This window comes from Pelobates fuscus, chromosome 8 (assembly GCF_036172605.1).
Source record: "Pelobates fuscus isolate aPelFus1 chromosome 8, aPelFus1.pri, whole genome shotgun sequence".
NCBI classification, from domain to species: domain Eukaryota; kingdom Metazoa; phylum Chordata; class Amphibia; order Anura; family Pelobatidae; genus Pelobates; species Pelobates fuscus.
In genome coordinates, this window is record NC_086324.1 from 44,588,385 (window position 1) to 44,606,003 (window position 17,619).

At 37.7% G+C, this 17,619-nt stretch overlaps 1 protein-coding gene across 1 annotated transcript in view; it reads left to right on the forward strand.

Annotated features, from left to right (window-relative positions):
* MTX2 (metaxin 2) overlaps positions 1–17,619 on the forward strand; it is an 86,874-nt gene that overhangs the window by 48,140 nt on the left and 21,115 nt on the right. The window contains exons 5-8 of the mRNA XM_063428665.1: positions 7,375–7,451; positions 8,909–9,001; positions 11,226–11,264; positions 11,941–12,066. Of these exons, the coding sequence (XP_063284735.1) occupies positions 7,375–7,451; positions 8,909–9,001; positions 11,226–11,264; positions 11,941–12,066 (335 nt within the window). The remainder of the gene's footprint in view (positions 1–7,374; positions 7,452–8,908; positions 9,002–11,225; positions 11,265–11,940; positions 12,067–17,619) is intronic.

Here is a 17,619-nt window from a genome sequence, read left to right on the forward strand (position 1 = left end):
CTATGGAATTTGCTCTTAGAATGTTATTTCCATTGAACCTCCTCTTTTGCTGAAGATGAAGTCAGTCTATCTTTAACTAGTTGAACTATGTTCACTATTTGCCCATTTGAACTTTAAGAGGTAGTTGATAGTTTGTTCAGCAACATGCACAATGTATCCAAGCATCTACAGGTTTTCATGTCATTGTAAAAAAAAAAAATACCCTTTCAAGTGAAAGTGTATCCATGTATGAGAAGTGATGTTAAAGTTCTTTCATTTATCTAAAATAGCACTTCTCCCAGTGCAGTAAAACTTCATGTTGGGAATTTAATATGTGTTCCATCCATCGTTTTGTTCTCCACGTCCAATTGATGACTCATTTGCTAACAGGTATAAAGCTCAATTCGGGAAAGTTAGGTAATTGCTTTTGTTTGGCATACCACTTTTCATTGTAACGTTTGTGACCGTTCACAAGTCACGTAGAGATTAAATAATATATTGAGCCATAATGCATTTTAATAATTATTATATTAAAATGCAATGTTTAGTTTAACATTTTATTCTCTGCTTAAACTAATAGAATTCCCAGTTCTACTGTAGTCTGGAGGTGCAACAATTACACCCATATGAAGCTATAATATTGATAGTGAACACGTTTAGATAAAATCTCCAGCTGCATTTTTCTACATTTCCATTTGCAGTCTTAATTTAGGAGAAGAATGTTTTTTACTTCTTTAAATCGGGGATTGGTGTTGGGGTTGGGGTTGAGGTATGTAATTGGTTTCCTGTGATATCAGCATACCGCTTACCACCCATATGCAAATACATTGAAACTGCTTCAAACTAGTATTCTTTTCACTTTTGTATTGTTATTATTACTACAATAAATCTAAAATAAATTAAGAACACTCAAATTCCCACAGTGGCATGCTGGATATTAATCTGTTCAAATGTGGAAATAGTTACTGCTGGAATCCCCTTTTCCCAGCAGCCGTTTTCTACAGTTGTTTCTGAGTGTTTACACATAATGCAGGTACAAGATGGCTGCCTCCAAACCTGAACATTTGTTAACTTTTTTCTAATGCAAGATTACATGGGGTACAGGCAGGTTCTTGTACTGTAACCAAATTCCTATTATTTTTGCTTAGTCCGTTTCTACAAATAAATTACATTTTGTGGGCTTAGAAGACCGTTTATAGTTGAGCAAGTACTGGATTCTGTATGTTCTATTAATTGATCACAGCAAGTTTTTATAATGTTCGCATGTTTAGGTGAGTGCAGTCCTCTTGCTCCATTTATCTTGTATAATGACATTCTTGTAGTTTGATTTAATGAAGATAATACTAATCAGTCTGTTTGCTGCATGAAAAACATTTCAGAATGTAGGTCCACCTCTATGTTATAAACAGAAGTAACTTAAGTGAAAGTAGAAAAAAAAATCATATATACTGTACAAATGGAATTGCTAGCAAATGTACAGATTTTTAAATAAATCTTTGGTAAAAATGTGGCCCCCTCCACAACTGTCAATCAGTTGTTAACATAGACCTCTGAGTGACTGGGGAGAGCAGGAGAACCATCCTGTAGTCAGTTTTACTGCCTTTAGTCATAATGCTATTTCCTGTGAGATGTGCTTACTTGGGGGATATACAAATGGAGTGATACATACCACCCAGTTCTGATACCCTTGTTTTGGCAATAAAGCCAGCATGTCAGGATAATGGAGAAAGATTGTCCTGCTTAGGCGGTAAAGGAAAGCTGGAGAGGTGGTACGTATTGCCTAAACCGCTCCTAAAACAATTTTGTATGTAATTTAGGGGCTGTTAAAAGTTAAGAAACTATGTCTTGAAAGATTCACTGTAATCTGCAGTGTGAGTACCGAATACAAAATTTACCAAATTAGACCACTTGTACTTAATGGTTTTTGCTTGGTACAACCCTGGATACATGAATTAAAACATGACTTTGTCTAAGACTGATGTACAGTATTGCAGTTTTGAATCCTTGCATAGTGATTGTCTCTGTCTGTTGTGCCTTTAGGGATGGACAGGTGAGTACAAACCAATTCCTAGAGTTTATTCCCTCCTATGGTGTGAATTTACCTGAAGATGATTCATTCACTGAGCATGTAGTATCCCACTCTCTATGTGAAACATCACGGTTTGGTGAAGCAAATCATGATTTCTTTTACAGATCCTGCAGATATAACAGGTTTTGACCAACTGCCCCTTTAAACAGAGATTGCAAAATTTGACAACTGTTAGCTCTTACTCTATACTCAAACTATAGACACACTAAAAAAAAAAAGTATACTATTTTTTTTGTTTTGTTTTTTTGTTAGTGCAATGAGAACAATACTTGACAGGTTGAGACATGTCATCACAAACATACATGGTACAGCAAAATAAATATACAGTACATGTCAAGAATAGTGAACACTTTTAAACTTTTTGTAATGCTCATCCTGCTAGTGAATAATAGAATATAAAAATAAACCAGTGTTCTTGTAAGAACCAATGTGTGACAATAGCGCGTAAAAAACTGCTGTGCGAGCAGTTAAAAAACTATAAAAATGTATATGTGATCAATCTCTTATATAACAAAGTGTGGAGCGATCTACCAAAAACAATACTATGCTTACCCCTTCCTTATGTACCCCTTCCTTATGTAGAGATAAATACAAATCTCAAAAATAGGTAAAACATAAAAAAAGAGAGAAAACCAACAACTTAGCAACAACTTAGGGTACAGATGGTAGCATACATTAAATAATCACTAGACATTTAAGAATAGCACAGCCACATGGACCTGAAACCTAGAACTGTGGCTCAGTTCAAGATGCCTTGGTGCTCTTATAGGCAGCACTCAGCCCTCCTTCAGGACGATGTTCCCTCAAAGGCAAGCAGAACAAACAGGAAGAAGAGAGTGTAATATTGTTAAAGTGACACTATAGTCACCAGAACAACTACAGCTTATTGTATTTGTTCTGGTGAGTATAATCATTCCCTTCAGGCTTTTTGCAGTAAACACTGTCTTTTCAGAGAAAAGGCAGTGTTTACATTACAGCCTAGGAGCATTGTGATTGGCTGATAGAATCACTTCTGATGATGTCTGACAAGCAGGTAGACCAGGGACGGAGCCAGCAGCAGCAGACTGAAATAAAAGTAAGATTATACTATATTTATGGGAGCAGGGAGGGGCAGGTGGGAGGGATAGATGGTGGTTTTAACACTATAGGGTCAGGAATACATGTTTGTGTCCAATGGATGCAAGTAGAATGGGCGATTTAGTACTCTCAAATAACCCAGAGCCTTAGGTCCATGGCTCTGAGGATAAATAGCCTGGTGTCTGTTGTAAAGTGACACTATCCACTGTGCAAGCTAAAACTGGATAAAAATTGTAAGACTATATAAAGTGCTATAGCAGCTTTTATTAAAATATTAAAAACAATCAAAATAATGAAATGCTAAAAACAACAATAATAAAACCATATATTGCACTTAAGAGAAATATAGCCCTGCTGAGACGCGTTTCGCCTAAAAGGCTTTCTCAATTGACGTTTGTTATGTCAGATGCTAAACTGTCTTCTGTCCTAGTCCCACCCCTTGTCTTCCCTTTCAAAAAGTATGTGCTTGATAAAACCATTTTGCTGAATGCTTTAGATCTGTTGGAAATCAATGACAAGCAGCAAATGTTTGTCATTCATGGGTTACTTCATTTCATTGTACAAATAATGCAGAAGTGACATGATAGCCAGACACAGGGTTTGTTACCTCGCAGAGGCTTCTAAAAAGCTGCTGCATTGGATTATAGTACAGCGCTACGGAATTTGCTGGCGCTATATCAATAATAAAATAATAATATATGTGAACGGCAGTGCACACTTACTATTGAGAAAGTATTGGGCATGCATGTGTGTATTTGTCACATATATGTCAACTTGCTTATGTATTTAATTGAAAGCAAAATGTAACCAGGGTTAGCAAAGATCTGTCATTGAGTACCATTAGCAGACATTCCTGGAAGAGAATTGAATTGCTGTGAAAGTGGGCCATTCTGAGATCTGTATCTATAATTCCTTTAGATTCATTTTCATGTTTTCGTATGCATTTATAATATATATATATGTATAATGTTTACAAATGGGTGCTATGTCCACCCTGGAGTGTACCTTTAATATGCTTACATTTTTCTTTTCTACCAGAGGTATTAATGTATAAACATTTATCAAACTTAACTATGATCATAACTCTTTTTTTCACATGATATACTTAATTACCAATGCATACATTATGACTGGTTGCTCAATTTCTGTACACAACGCTTCACATATAATACATTTTTTTTAAATATAAATATATATATAAAAAACAAATGTTTTGAAACAAAGCTGTATTTAATATTAATGGTTTACAGGCCTCTTTGAAAAGAAACAAAATATGTTGAGAAGCGGGTTTATCCGATTTGTACCCTTTTTTTCGCATCCATCCATCCAAACACTTGGATTACTGAAATCATCTTAAAAGCTAATTTTTTCTATTAAAGTGTTACTTAAACCACCATGACAACTTTTGTTTTTAGAAATGGCCATGGGTGGTAGGAGTCTGAATGTGAAGTGTTTCTGCCTAAAATGCTGCACATAGAGGGGTAGATTTACTTTTGTGCCGGAAAATAGTTGCAAGCAACCCCATCACACATGACTTCAGAAGCATAAAACTCAGTTCTGGGTTGCCCAATGTGAGTTCTGTGCAAAAAAAATACATCTGTCATCTGTGAACACTGTGCCCTGGCGACAAACATGTACCGCTTTAATGTGCCCTCCCTACCTGACAACCCGCCTGCCTCCATTTGTTATTGCTCAGTTTTTTGTTTTTTTTTTCTCTTAAACCCCTCTCTATTGTGTCCAAACCCGGACTCCTTCCCTTTCCTTATTCAGAGTGCGTGTATGCGCTCTGAGCCAGGGACAAAGGTCCAGGCAAATACTTTTCTGTGAGAAGCATTTGATTGGACACCGAGAGGGAGGCAGTGAGGTCAGTGGTGGCGGAAACCAGTGTTGACATCACCAGTGTATGTATATTTGTCAGATTTAGTATTTTAGCATACATTATATTTTTCAATTTTATTCCTACAATATTCACTTTTTTACTGATGTTTCTTAGTATAATTGGAAATGCAGCAGGCTGCTAAATGTATTTCTCAGTGTACATTGTGACATACGTGTGCTGGGTATTTTTTTGCTTATTGTAAACTATTATAGTATGCTTTCGTAAAACAACAATTTTAAGTGGTTTTCATTCATTAACCAATGGCTACATAATAATTTTAATGCCTGAAACTTAGTAAACACACATTTATTGATATGGTAATTATTTGGAATTCAAAGTCAATTTAAATTTTAGGACACAATGTGAAGATGTAAACAATTGACTAAATTCCCAGCTGTGGCCTACATTTTTAAATTCACTTTGAATTGCCATCATTTTATACTTTTGTTAATAATCCTGGTGGTCTAATGTTTTTATTATGTTCTTTTATTAAAACTTTTGGTGTTCTATAGAAATAAAATACACTTTCTCATTTACTATTCTATTTCTATATATTCATTAGCTTGATCATTTAGAGGCCATCAAATATTTAAAATTCACAGTATTTCTGATTACAGTCGATAGAATTGCGTCCATGTACTGGCTTCTTAAATAGTCAAGCTGACTCCTCAAATTATCAATCTGGATTCTAAATACCACACACATTTGTCAGCCTTGTTTTACTGCATTTATACGCAACCTATGTCTTTCCCCCTGAGATGAAGAATCGTAGGGAGGTCTTAAATACTGAGTATGGATGCCAGAATCTGAAAAGATCTCTCCAGTCCAGAACATGCTCATACAGTCTGAATGAGAGCTTTGACTCCTTGCAATTTCTATTGTGATACACATTAGAGGATGCATGCAGATGAGGCCTTTGTTGGTGCAATGCACCTCATCCATTACCCTTAGGCTGACTGTGAGCAAGAGAAGAGGGAATCTATTGAAAGGCACCATGACAGAGCCTGCTGTTCTCCTGAACTTTGTGTGAACCAGGTCTAACAGCAGGTTTCCTGCATGTGCTAGAGGGACAGCATTTGGTGACGAAGCTTCAAATTGTTCTTTAAATTCTATGTGATTCCCACAAGGAATTACCTGTAATTTCGTATAATAAACACATTTGTCTGATTGCTGTCAGATGCATTATTTAGTTTTCTGGCTAAGATGACATTTTATTATTCCAACTATTTGTATTTGTTTTTTTTGGAGGGTTTAATACATATATATATATATATATATATATATATTTTTTTTTTCCATTTATTTTTTGTCGCAAGAGAACAAGTTTCCCATGTTAAAGGGACATGCTAAGCACCATAATCACCACAGCTTGATGACCCCTGTCACCATCCACAGTTAATCTGTCAAACCGTTTATGAACAGTTTCACACGTATCTTGCTGTGTCAAGTGCCTGCAGTCATCCCAAGCGGAGTTAATCTGATAAAGCGGAAGTTTACATTTCAGAGTTATTACATAATGTAGGTTTAAGTAGCACTCATTGGCTGAGAGCAGTCAGCTGTTTAAACCTGGTATGAGTTGGTATGTTAATTGTGAAGTACAAACTTCATTTATCAGATCAACTTTGCTGGGAAGGGGCACGGGCCCCCACACAGAAAATTAAGTATGGCACTGTTTGTAAATGGTTTGAAGAAGTACTGCCAGATGGCGCCTGGGAACTCCAGGCACCATAACAACTATAGATCTCTGTATTGGTTCTGGTGCTTAAAGTGTCCCTTCCATTAAATAATGGCAGTTAGATGTAGTAGAAACGGAAGTGGCAAATACAATGAAAAATCCCAGCATTCATATAAAGTATGATAAAGAAAAGCAGGTATCTTCGTGTATAGAAACTAGACGACTGTATGCTTAGTTTGGATGATTTTGCAATTATAATTTATTTATTGGACTTATTTCCAGATTGTGTACACTATACACACACAATATTAATACTAACTCTGTATGCAGTGCTTGACTCTCAGATTGTGACAGTCCTGTCAGTAAAGTGTCATTAAAGTGTGTATCTGCTCATTTATTTATTTATTTATTATTGCCATTTATATAGCGCCAACAGATTCCGTAGCGCTTTACAATATTATGAGAGGGGGATTTAACTATAAATAGGACAATTACAAATAAACTTACAGGAACAATAGGTTGAAGAGGACCCTGCTCAAACGAGCTTACATTCTATTCATATGTATATATGTGTGTATGTGTATATATATCTCAAAATAACAAATGAATTGGCTTTTCAATGCCCTCTCTCTGCTTTAATACGTTGATTATTAAAGTGGTATGTTTGTTCCACAGGAAAAGTTCCATTTATTCATGTTGGAAACCAAGTTGTATCTGAACTGGGTCCCATAGTTCAGTTTGTAAAAGCCAAGGTAAGTTAGGTAATTCGGGATGTACACTATACCCTAATATTCGGGACAGTTCAACCATTGTTAAATTCCTGCAGTCTATGCTGCTATTGTGGGATAATTGTGCCATTTTTGCTCCATTGGGCAAAATAATTCACTATAGTAAAGGGATGCTCCCACCTGGAGATTATTGCCTTTTATATCATACATAATGAAGTGGCTATCCTCTCAGCCAATCCTGGTCCTCCTGATTATTTAAATGGGAACATTGTATGCACTGCATAGCAGAGGTGTATTATAATAATGGTAATATGATGTGCATACAGCAGCTTGTGGATTTACCTGTCCAGCTATTAATACTTAGTGTTTTTTTTGTTTACTGGAATCATGGGGAATGCATTTGTACAACATCTGAAGGTATATTTCACTTTAACAGAATAGTGAGCTTCAAGATAACAATTTGAATAAATGTATCATGAAAAGCATAGCAATGTACCCCATGTTGTAATCCAGCATCTAGCTTCTAACCCATGTGGACACAATGGATACATTAAACTGTAACTCCAATTGTTTTCTGTTTGAGAATTATGCAAATTATAGCCTAGGACAGGCATAGGCAATCTTTGGCACCCCAGATGTTTTGGACTACACCTCCCCATATTGCTTTGCCAGCATTATGGGTATTAAGGGCATTATGGGGGTGTAGTCCAAAACTACTGGAGTACCGATGGTTGCATACCCCTGGCCTAGAACATCCTCTGTGCAGATCCCTCTAATGCTACTTCTCCTTCAAAATGGCCCTGTTATAAGCCATACTGTTATAAACCATACTGTGACAATGCTACAGTCTTATGGAACAACTTTAAAGTTACACTATAGCATCATGAATACAAACATGACAACAGACTATATGTCACCCCTGCAAGGTTTAAAATAATACATTTACTTGCCTTATATCTTGCGGCACACTGGTCTTGCTGCAGTTTGTGCTCCTTATTGGCTGAGATCATCAGTCTTCATTATCTCAGCCAATCCAATGCTTCCTCATAGCTAATGCGCATGTGCGAGAAATCACAGCGCTACACCAATTAAATGTTCTCTAGGAGCAGAGCTCGATAGAGAACTGAGTTTGACTTTGATCTCAACGTGGAAGTGCCTCTAATGGATATCAGTAAGACAGCCACTAGTGGTGTATTAACGCTGCAGTCATAACATTGGCGTACCTACTAAACGGCAATGTTTTGGGGGCAGGTTTAAAACTAAAGCGCCACTGCACCCAGACTACTTCATTGAGCTGAAGTATCCTGGGTGTCTTTAGTGATCTTTTAAAAAAAAAAAAAATAATAATTTTTTTATAAAGTTGTTTTGATGGATATGCATGGCAGGAGAACTTGTCACTTGAGACCTCAGGATGAAATAATTAATTAATAATCCTCTTGTCATATTCATGTTTCACACTTGTGTTCTGCATTTTCCAATAGGGTAATTCACTCAGCGATGGCTTGGATGAGGTTCAGAAAGCGGAAATGAAGGCTTATATGGAACTGGTCAATAATATGCTTTTGACTGCAGAGGTACAGTATGTTATAGTAAAGCGTGGGGCAGTTCATGTTCATTCATAAAACAATAAATGTAAAAGGCAATATTTTTGGTCTAAGTCTATTTTGCCTTCTTGGTATTCTCTTTTCTGCTGGAAGACTTTTTACTTTTTACGTCTGGGATTTGCGTAGACAGGGATTTTCCATCCTAAGGGAGCAGTGCTCCTGCTTCAGGCACAGACTTCTCTCTCTCTCTACACTGTACTCCTTTAATGTCCTTGTGTAGCTATGTGAAACATTGTGCCAGAATATAAGTTCTGCTTCATTAAGTCACAAAAGGAATGTAAAGGAACACACTGTAGGCATGTGCCAGCAGTAGTGCAATAACCACTTGCTCACTAGATCACTTGGGAAGATAGACAAAGGTTAAGAGCAAAGCGTTGTGTACCTCTTGTCATGTGGAACCAAACCTCTCTTTGTTTACTTGAGTTCCCCCATAGGATAATGTGTTAGAAAATATATATTTTGCCTACTTTGTAGGTGTTCCAGTGAGGTTTGTTGAAATGCTGCATTGTCATTGAACAATGCAAAATCAAACTTATCACTGTGTGGTGAATGGACAGAAAGAGGATGTCGGGGTAAATAAATGGCTTCTTTTTATGGATAGGCACCGTATTGATGTAATCACTGGACAGAATGGATCTTTGTGTGCAGCCATTATTTTCCCTGTGTAAATCATTACTGCAGGCTTGGTTTGATCCATTCTTTTGAATGTGTTGGTGATTCAGTAAAATATATGTGTTTATCAAAAATAATAATTAAAAAAGCATTTTCAGCAAGCTATAACCAAATAAAATTATTTATCTACCTTCCTCTCCTCCAGAATTCTTTCTAAAACAAATGGGCATTTTATTAAAATAAAATCGGGTTAAAAAAAACTCCATAAAGATCGTATTTGAATTTCCTTGAAATTCCAGCCCAGTCAAAAGCCATCTCAAAACAAAAACAAAAAGTGGAGCAAACTTTGTGTAGCTCTCCGCTATCACTAGTGACGGCTGAGGTGAAAAAGGATCTGTAATGAAGGATCCCGTGACTTGTGGGATACTCCAAAGACATCAGTGTTGTTCTCTGACGCAAGCGCAAGATTACAGCACTGACATTGGCTACTGGCAGATGAACTGCCAGGAACTGAAGACGTCCTAGCAGATGAAGATGGCGACGGCCATGAGGGACAGGTTCGGGTGCATATAGGCTCACCTTTTCTTGCACCCAATAGCCACCTCGCTGCAAGCAGCATAGCCAACATCTGTGGTCTTTTGCAAAATATGCAAAAAGACCCCAGAAGGTAACAGTCGCTTTAACTTTTTATATCACTGCTGAGCTTATTTTGTAAGCAGTGATTTATGGGAACAGCAATGATCATTGGGTGCTGTGGTTCATTTGTCAGCATTCTAATACAAAAAGCTTCCAGTTACAAGTCCCATAAACTGAGATTATGATATCTTTTATAGAAGTGTTTTTGGAGCAAATAGGGGAAACACCTCGGAGGGTGGGACTTATGGAGCAAAACGTATTTGTTTATTTATTTTAAACTAGTGATCAATACAAAACATTAAAAAAACAAAAACACCTAGCATATTTAATTGGAATCTAAACTACACATTGCACAAAATGTAATTGTTGTTGATATTATGGGGCAACGTCCAGAAAAGGTGGTGGTGAGGGGAATACAGAGGGCCACATTGGAGATCTTGTGGCATTAAAGATGCATTCCTGATTACCGCCTGCTTCAAGACTTCCCATTTCAAATGCACAATCTGAATGGATACAAGCATATATTGTAGCAGATTCATATGAGCTCAATAATAATTGGACTGTTCTGAAGATTTCTAACAATATTTGGCTTTGTCTATTAAATACAGAAAAGAAAACATTTACAGTGGAAAGCGTTTTTGTACCTTACATGTTATATATTCTAATATTTAATCTGTGAAACATCAAGCATTTTAATGCTATTTAAATATTTTGCTTGTTTTTCTTCTGACATGGAAGAAGCCTGCTTGTTTCTGCCGGTTTTACATATAATGCTGTGTAAATATAAATGACAAAAACAAACAGATATTTTGCAGACATGGAATTGCTTGTTTAATATGATATTTTTTCCCAGTGAAAGCCTAGTCATACATTCAAGTAAACATACCCCTAAGCCCCTTATTTTTCTGTTTTGCAAAATGTATATTATCTTTTTATTTTCTTGCAGTTATATATTCAGTGGTGTGATGAAGCTACACTAGAGGAGGTGAGTGGCTCGGAAGCATTTATCTTGGTTAAATTTTAATGAGAAAACACTTTTGCTCACTATTGTAGGTCCCTCCTCATAAATGAAACATTGAGCTTTATACCATTAGTTGATACTGTTTAGTTTTTTTTTTTTTTTTTTTTTTCCCTCTCTCAGTATCTTTCTGCTGGCATATACATTTTTGTGTATGTCTGGAAATATTTAATATAGCTGTTGGCAATTTTCGATGTAAGGAATAATATTTTAAGAAAATATTTACTGATGCCATCTCTGCATTTCGTTCTGCAAAGTATAATTTTTGACTATTACTATTAGACAAATCATTTTTAGTGAAGCAAATAGAAGAAATATCTCCAGGCACTCAGGATGTTAAAGCCGCAGGCAGGTTTATTGAAACAGAAAGGAGAGCAACGTTTCGACCTAACAGGAGGTCTTTGTCAAGCTTGAAAAAGACCTCCTGTTAGGTCGAAACGTTGCCGTCCTTTCTGTTTTAATAAACCTGCCTGCGGCTTTAACATCCTGAGTGCCTGGAGATATTTCTCCTATTTGCTTTGCTGTTGTGGGATTGCTGGTCCTGCTCCGGAGCACCGGGTGGCTGCTTAGGGATTGAGTGCGGTTCCTACCTACACTTCTGCAAATAATTTTTAGTGGTGACGATTGTTGTACTCCATTACAGATTACTCAGCCCCGGTACAGTTCCCCCTATTCATGGCCTCTAAACTACGTTCTAGTTCTCCAAAAGAAATGGGAAATAAAACGCAAGATGAAAGCCATTGGCTGGGCTGGAAAGACTCTAGACCAGGTTAGTAAGTTGGAATGGTTAAATAAATAAATTCTAAGTATATTGTATTTCACTGATGACTATAGAACATTAGAAGTAGTCTCAAAAATGACATTTCAAGATATGATTTGTAGATGCAAGTAAAAAGAAACACATTGACAATGTTTCTATTCATCGTTTTAGATAAGGCATTAAAAAGTAATTTCTCTTCCTAAAATAAAAGCTTAAAAATGTTTGTCTAGTCATACATGGGTTAGAATAGCATTATACAAGTATATACTGGACCAATTCAAATGGCTTTCTGATGGCCAGCTCCTGACTGATTCCTCTCTAGCAACTGTCACTAGTCTAATACTATCCTTACCTTTTGTTTCACTTTACCCCACTCCCTCTAGCATGTAAGCTCATTGAGCCCTCTAGCATGTAAGCCCCTCTGTTCCTGTGTGTCCAACTTGTCTGATTACAACTACATGTTTGTTCGTCCACCCACTGTAAAGTGCTGCGGAATTTCTTGGCGCTATATAAATAATATAATAATAATAATAATTGTACAAAGGACAAGAATGGAGATTTGTGGAAAATAAATTCCGCCTACAGTTATTGAAATGGTTCTGTATTATAAGACTGATAAAGGTAGGCTATTCACTGCCCATTAAAGGAACACTGTAGTGTTAAACTAATTATTTATATTATTTGTATATGAATGCGTGTGAGTCTGTGTGTCTACATGAATGCATGTGAGTCTATGCGTGTACATGAATGTTTGTGTTTATGCAGGGTCGGTGCAAGGATTTCTGACGCCCTAGGCAAAAAAAAATTTTGCCGCACCATTCGTTCCACCCACTCATGCAGACTTACATACATTGACCCATACACCTACACGCTCACCCATACAAACACACACACTGACCCACACACATACGCACACACTGACCCCCTCCACACACACACTGACCCATGCAGACACACGCTGACCTATACACAGACCGATACACACACACTCACACAAACACACCCTTTCATACACACACACAGACCCATACATACACACACACACACAGTCCCATACATACACACACAGACCCAAGCAGACTGACATACACAAACATACTCACTGAAACATACTGACACACATTCAATGAAACACACACTGTTCATCCTCTCTTAACTTTGTTGCACTTTGCTCTTCATTCCTGTCTTCTTTACTGTGCCCGACGGCCGACCCTTTTTTCCCAAGCCCTATTTCCTGTTATTCTCCCGTCCCCTTGTCCCCACGTACAGGCAAGTGGCGGGAGCGAGTGAATGACGCGCCCTTGCGCTGCCGCGGTGCTTGACTGGGAGAGAGGTCCTGACTTAGCAGGCTGTGGTGAATGCCGGACCGACGTTCTACTGGGTGCTAGTCTACAAGTAAGTACTCCCTAGCTCCTGGTAATGTGGCCGCCGCGGCCCGCTATATATAATCAAACCCACTTGATAGGGGGTCGGCGAGACAAGCAGTAAAGCCAGTGCTGGCGCCCCCCCCCCCCCTAAGTAGGCGCCCTAGGCGGCTGCCTACTTAGCCTATAGGATGCGCCGGCCCTGTGTTTGTGTCTGTGGATATCATTGTGTGTGTACATGAATATAAGTGTGTGAATATGATTGTGTATGTATATGAATCTCAATTTGTGTGTATGAAAGTAAGTATGTGTGTGTTATTTCCCCAGCAAAAAGGCATTGGGGTGGTGCAGATAAAGACCCTATTTTTTTTTGTACAGTTTAAGTGGGTTGTTGCCAGATGCCAGGTAACACAAACTCCTCCCTTCACGGTTATTTGGCAGCCAGCTAAAGGAGCACTAAGCAGCAGTTATTTAAGATATCATGGTTGGGGTTAAAGGAATTCAGAGATATTGTTCATTGGGTTTGTTGATTTTTTTTATCTCTGAAAAATTGTCAGAATAAATATGTACATGGCCAAAATAGCTGACATATAGATCTTGAATATATAATTCTCTGTACCATTACCAACCTCTTCTCATTCTGTCTGTCTGCCTTCTTTTATCCTCCTTCCCTTCTTCCATCTACTTCTTTCTTATCTTCCTCCCATCTTCCTGCTGTAATCTGCTCCTCACCATCATTCAGGTTCTCTCCCATCTACCCTCTATTTGTTCACTCTCCGTCCTTAAAAATCTCTTCCTTCTCTGCTCATACTTTCTTTCCGTAATCTGCATTTCAAATTTCTCCCTGTCTCTCTTACATCTGCTGTTCATCTTCCAATCCGCACAGTTCCTTAGCTCTGTCATCGACTCTTTACTTTCTGCTCTCTTCTACCCTCTCCTGTACTCCTGATTACCTACTCTGATTGTACATCTGCTGTTCCCCATCCAGCTACTCATTTCTTCGTATCTGGTCTTTCATTCTCACTCCCGTCTATTCCATGCTAACCTCCTCCATTTGTTCTGTCTTCTTCTTGTGCATCTACTCTCTCCCTAGCTTTTTGTGAGCCTTTTTTCCAGATCTTATTTAGCAAGAATATTGCAGTTGTGAACATCAAAATTAGTACTGCTGGAAGGCTATTCGGCATCTCATAAAAGTAATTATGTACAAATTATATTTGAATGTAATTCTCATTTGACAGTATCTACTGTACCAGCCAGTAATAGCTGACTCTCTTGTCTGATTTTCCAAGGATATAAAACTCTATAACAACAGGCATTCCAAATATTTCCCAGCTAATTAAGAGACCACACATAAACCAATCCTGCACTATGTAGTTTTGCGAATGGAAAAATATGTGCTTAATTATCCGGATTACATTTTTGATCATTATCGAACAACATGGTAAAAGATGCACGCGTATTTTAACAAATTCCTCAACAAATTCAGGAGAACATTGAGCACACATCAAATTTTATCTTTTCTTTTATATTTTTGCCAACTTGAGTTTTTCTGCAAACACTGTGGGAGTTATATAAATCTCGTGGAGAAAGATGTTTTGTAATTATAAAACAAGAGAGAATGAAGACTTTGATACAAAAAAATTTATCTGTTATTTTATTCTGGATGATCATGGGACTAGATACATGTTCACCTCAGGACTAAAACTATTACCATTATATATCATATATATCATGTAATAATCTTTAAAATGGGTTGGCCTATCCGCTTACAGCTACTAAAATATGTCTGCTCTAGTGTGTATGCCTGCATCAAAATGCAAGGCATTGTAGGATATTACACTCATTTGAAGGTGGGACAGATATATTTTCATCTACTGTGGTCTTGAAGATGGCTGATGCAGTTATATCCGTATGTATATCTATTAATCTAAACATTGGCTGGCAATTTTGTACAATCTATAGGCCCCTGATGGCGGCCCTGGATGAGACTAGCAGAGACGTGCAAGGGAATAGGTTGCAAGTTAAATAGATGAAATTTGGGTTTCCAGCTGATGCTTGCTTTTGTATGTGAAAATGTGGATGGGAGGTCCTCTTTAAATCACATGTTGTTTTTTTTAAGATGTATTGCAATGCAGGACCTTTTTTTAATGACCATCTGTGGTTCTATCTGTTGTAGTTAGCACATAATTTTGTTTCATCAGACAAAACGTGTGGGCATATCCTGTATAAGTGTCCATTAGATTCTACATACCCTGTTACGATTCTGATTGAGTTTTAAAGTCTCCACTGGATTCAGAAGGAACATTAAAGTGGACCTTTTATACGACAGCATTTTGCTCAACCCAATAGCTGACTCAATTAGGACCTGGCTGTTGTGGCACAGATTTTACAGTTCTTACTGAACATCTATGACAGGGCACCCTAGACCCAGGGTAGACAACCTTCGTAGTCCAGATTTTGTGGACTACATCTCCTCTGATGTTTAGCCAGTGTTATAGTTGTAAGAACATTATTGGAGATGTAGTTCACAATGTCTGCAGTGCCAGAAGTTTCCTACCTATGTCCTATACTGCCAGCCATAAAATAGTAAAACATTGCTGTAAATTATTAAATGTAAGTGTTAAATGATCAGGATAAGAGTGGGTGTATATTATCGAAAATAATATGTACTTTGCAACATAATGATTCTCATTCACAAAATTGGAGCAGTTTTTGTGGTATTGCTTAAACTTAAAAAAAAAAAAACGTTCAAATTAATTGCTCGAATTCAGCTTTCAGCCAGTTATTAATTTCATCAGCTTGAAAATCAGTATGGATAAAACACAAAATATATTTCACACCCCTAAATTTAATATAATAGCCTTTTCCTAGCAGTTTGTTAAATGCAATGTTGCAGCACAAGGAAGATTGTTTTGATTGTCATATCTGGGTCTCTTAAAGGGACACTATAGTCACCTGAACAACTTTAGCTTAATGAAGCAGTTTTGGTGTATAGAACATGCCCCTGCAGCCTCACTGCTCAATCCTCTGCCATTTAGGAGTTAAATCCCTTTGTTTATGAACCCTAGTCACACCTCCCTGCATGTGACTTGCACAGCCTTCCATAAACACTTCCTGTAAAGAGAGCCCTATTTAGGCTTTCTTTATTGCAAGTTCTGTTTAATTAAGATTTTCTTATCCCCTGATATGTTAATAGCTTGCTAGACCCTGCAAGAGCCTCCTGTATGTGATTAAAGCTCAATTTAGAGATTGGGATACAATTATTTCACGTAAATTACATCTGTTTGAAAGTGAAACCAGTTTTTTTTTTCATGCAGGCTCTGTCACTCATAGTCAGGGGAGGTGTGGCTAGGGCTGCGTAAACAGAAACAAAGTGATTTAACTCCTAAATGACAGTGAATTAACCCCTTCAGGACCGCTGACGGTTCAGGACCGTCAGCGGTAAAACGTGCGTTTGGACCGCTGACGGTCCTGAACCGTCATAACGGTTTTGGGCTACTTACCTGATCGCCGTCGGTCCCACGGCGGCGATCAGCTCTCCTCCCGGTCCAGGGGGACTGCCTGTCTGCCCGGGCAGTCCCCCCTCGGCAGATCAGGACCCCACGGCCATGTGATCACTCGATCACATGACCGCAATAGGGGTCTTTGTATCTGCCTGCAGGGGGACTGTCTGTGCTGACAGGCAGTCTCCCTGCAAGTGTAAAATCATAAAATAAAGAAAAAAAAAAAAACAATCAGTGTAAAAAAAATTATAATATGTGTATATATATATATGATATATATACATGTATTATATCTATATATATAATATATGTATATGTATCATATATATAATGTCACACTAAGTGTATTTTTATATTTATATATACGTATATTAATATAAAAATACCGGTACACTTGATACCGGAGAAACTGACGGAAGCCAAGCACAGAGAGATGGACACAGGTTTCTTCAGGAAGGAAGAGATTCTTTATTGGATCACCGATCGGGACTCAGAGGGACTAACGTCACCAAAATACAGCAAGTTCTGAGCCCCGGACAATAGTGCAGGCTCCTTATATAGGCATATAACTCCTCCCATATTAAGCTCCACCCGCACATTCTCTTAACCAATCAACCCAAATAAGAATCAACTTCCTGTTTGACCGCATGGCTTGTCCAGCACAATGGAGGAGGGGGAATACTATATCCTGTATT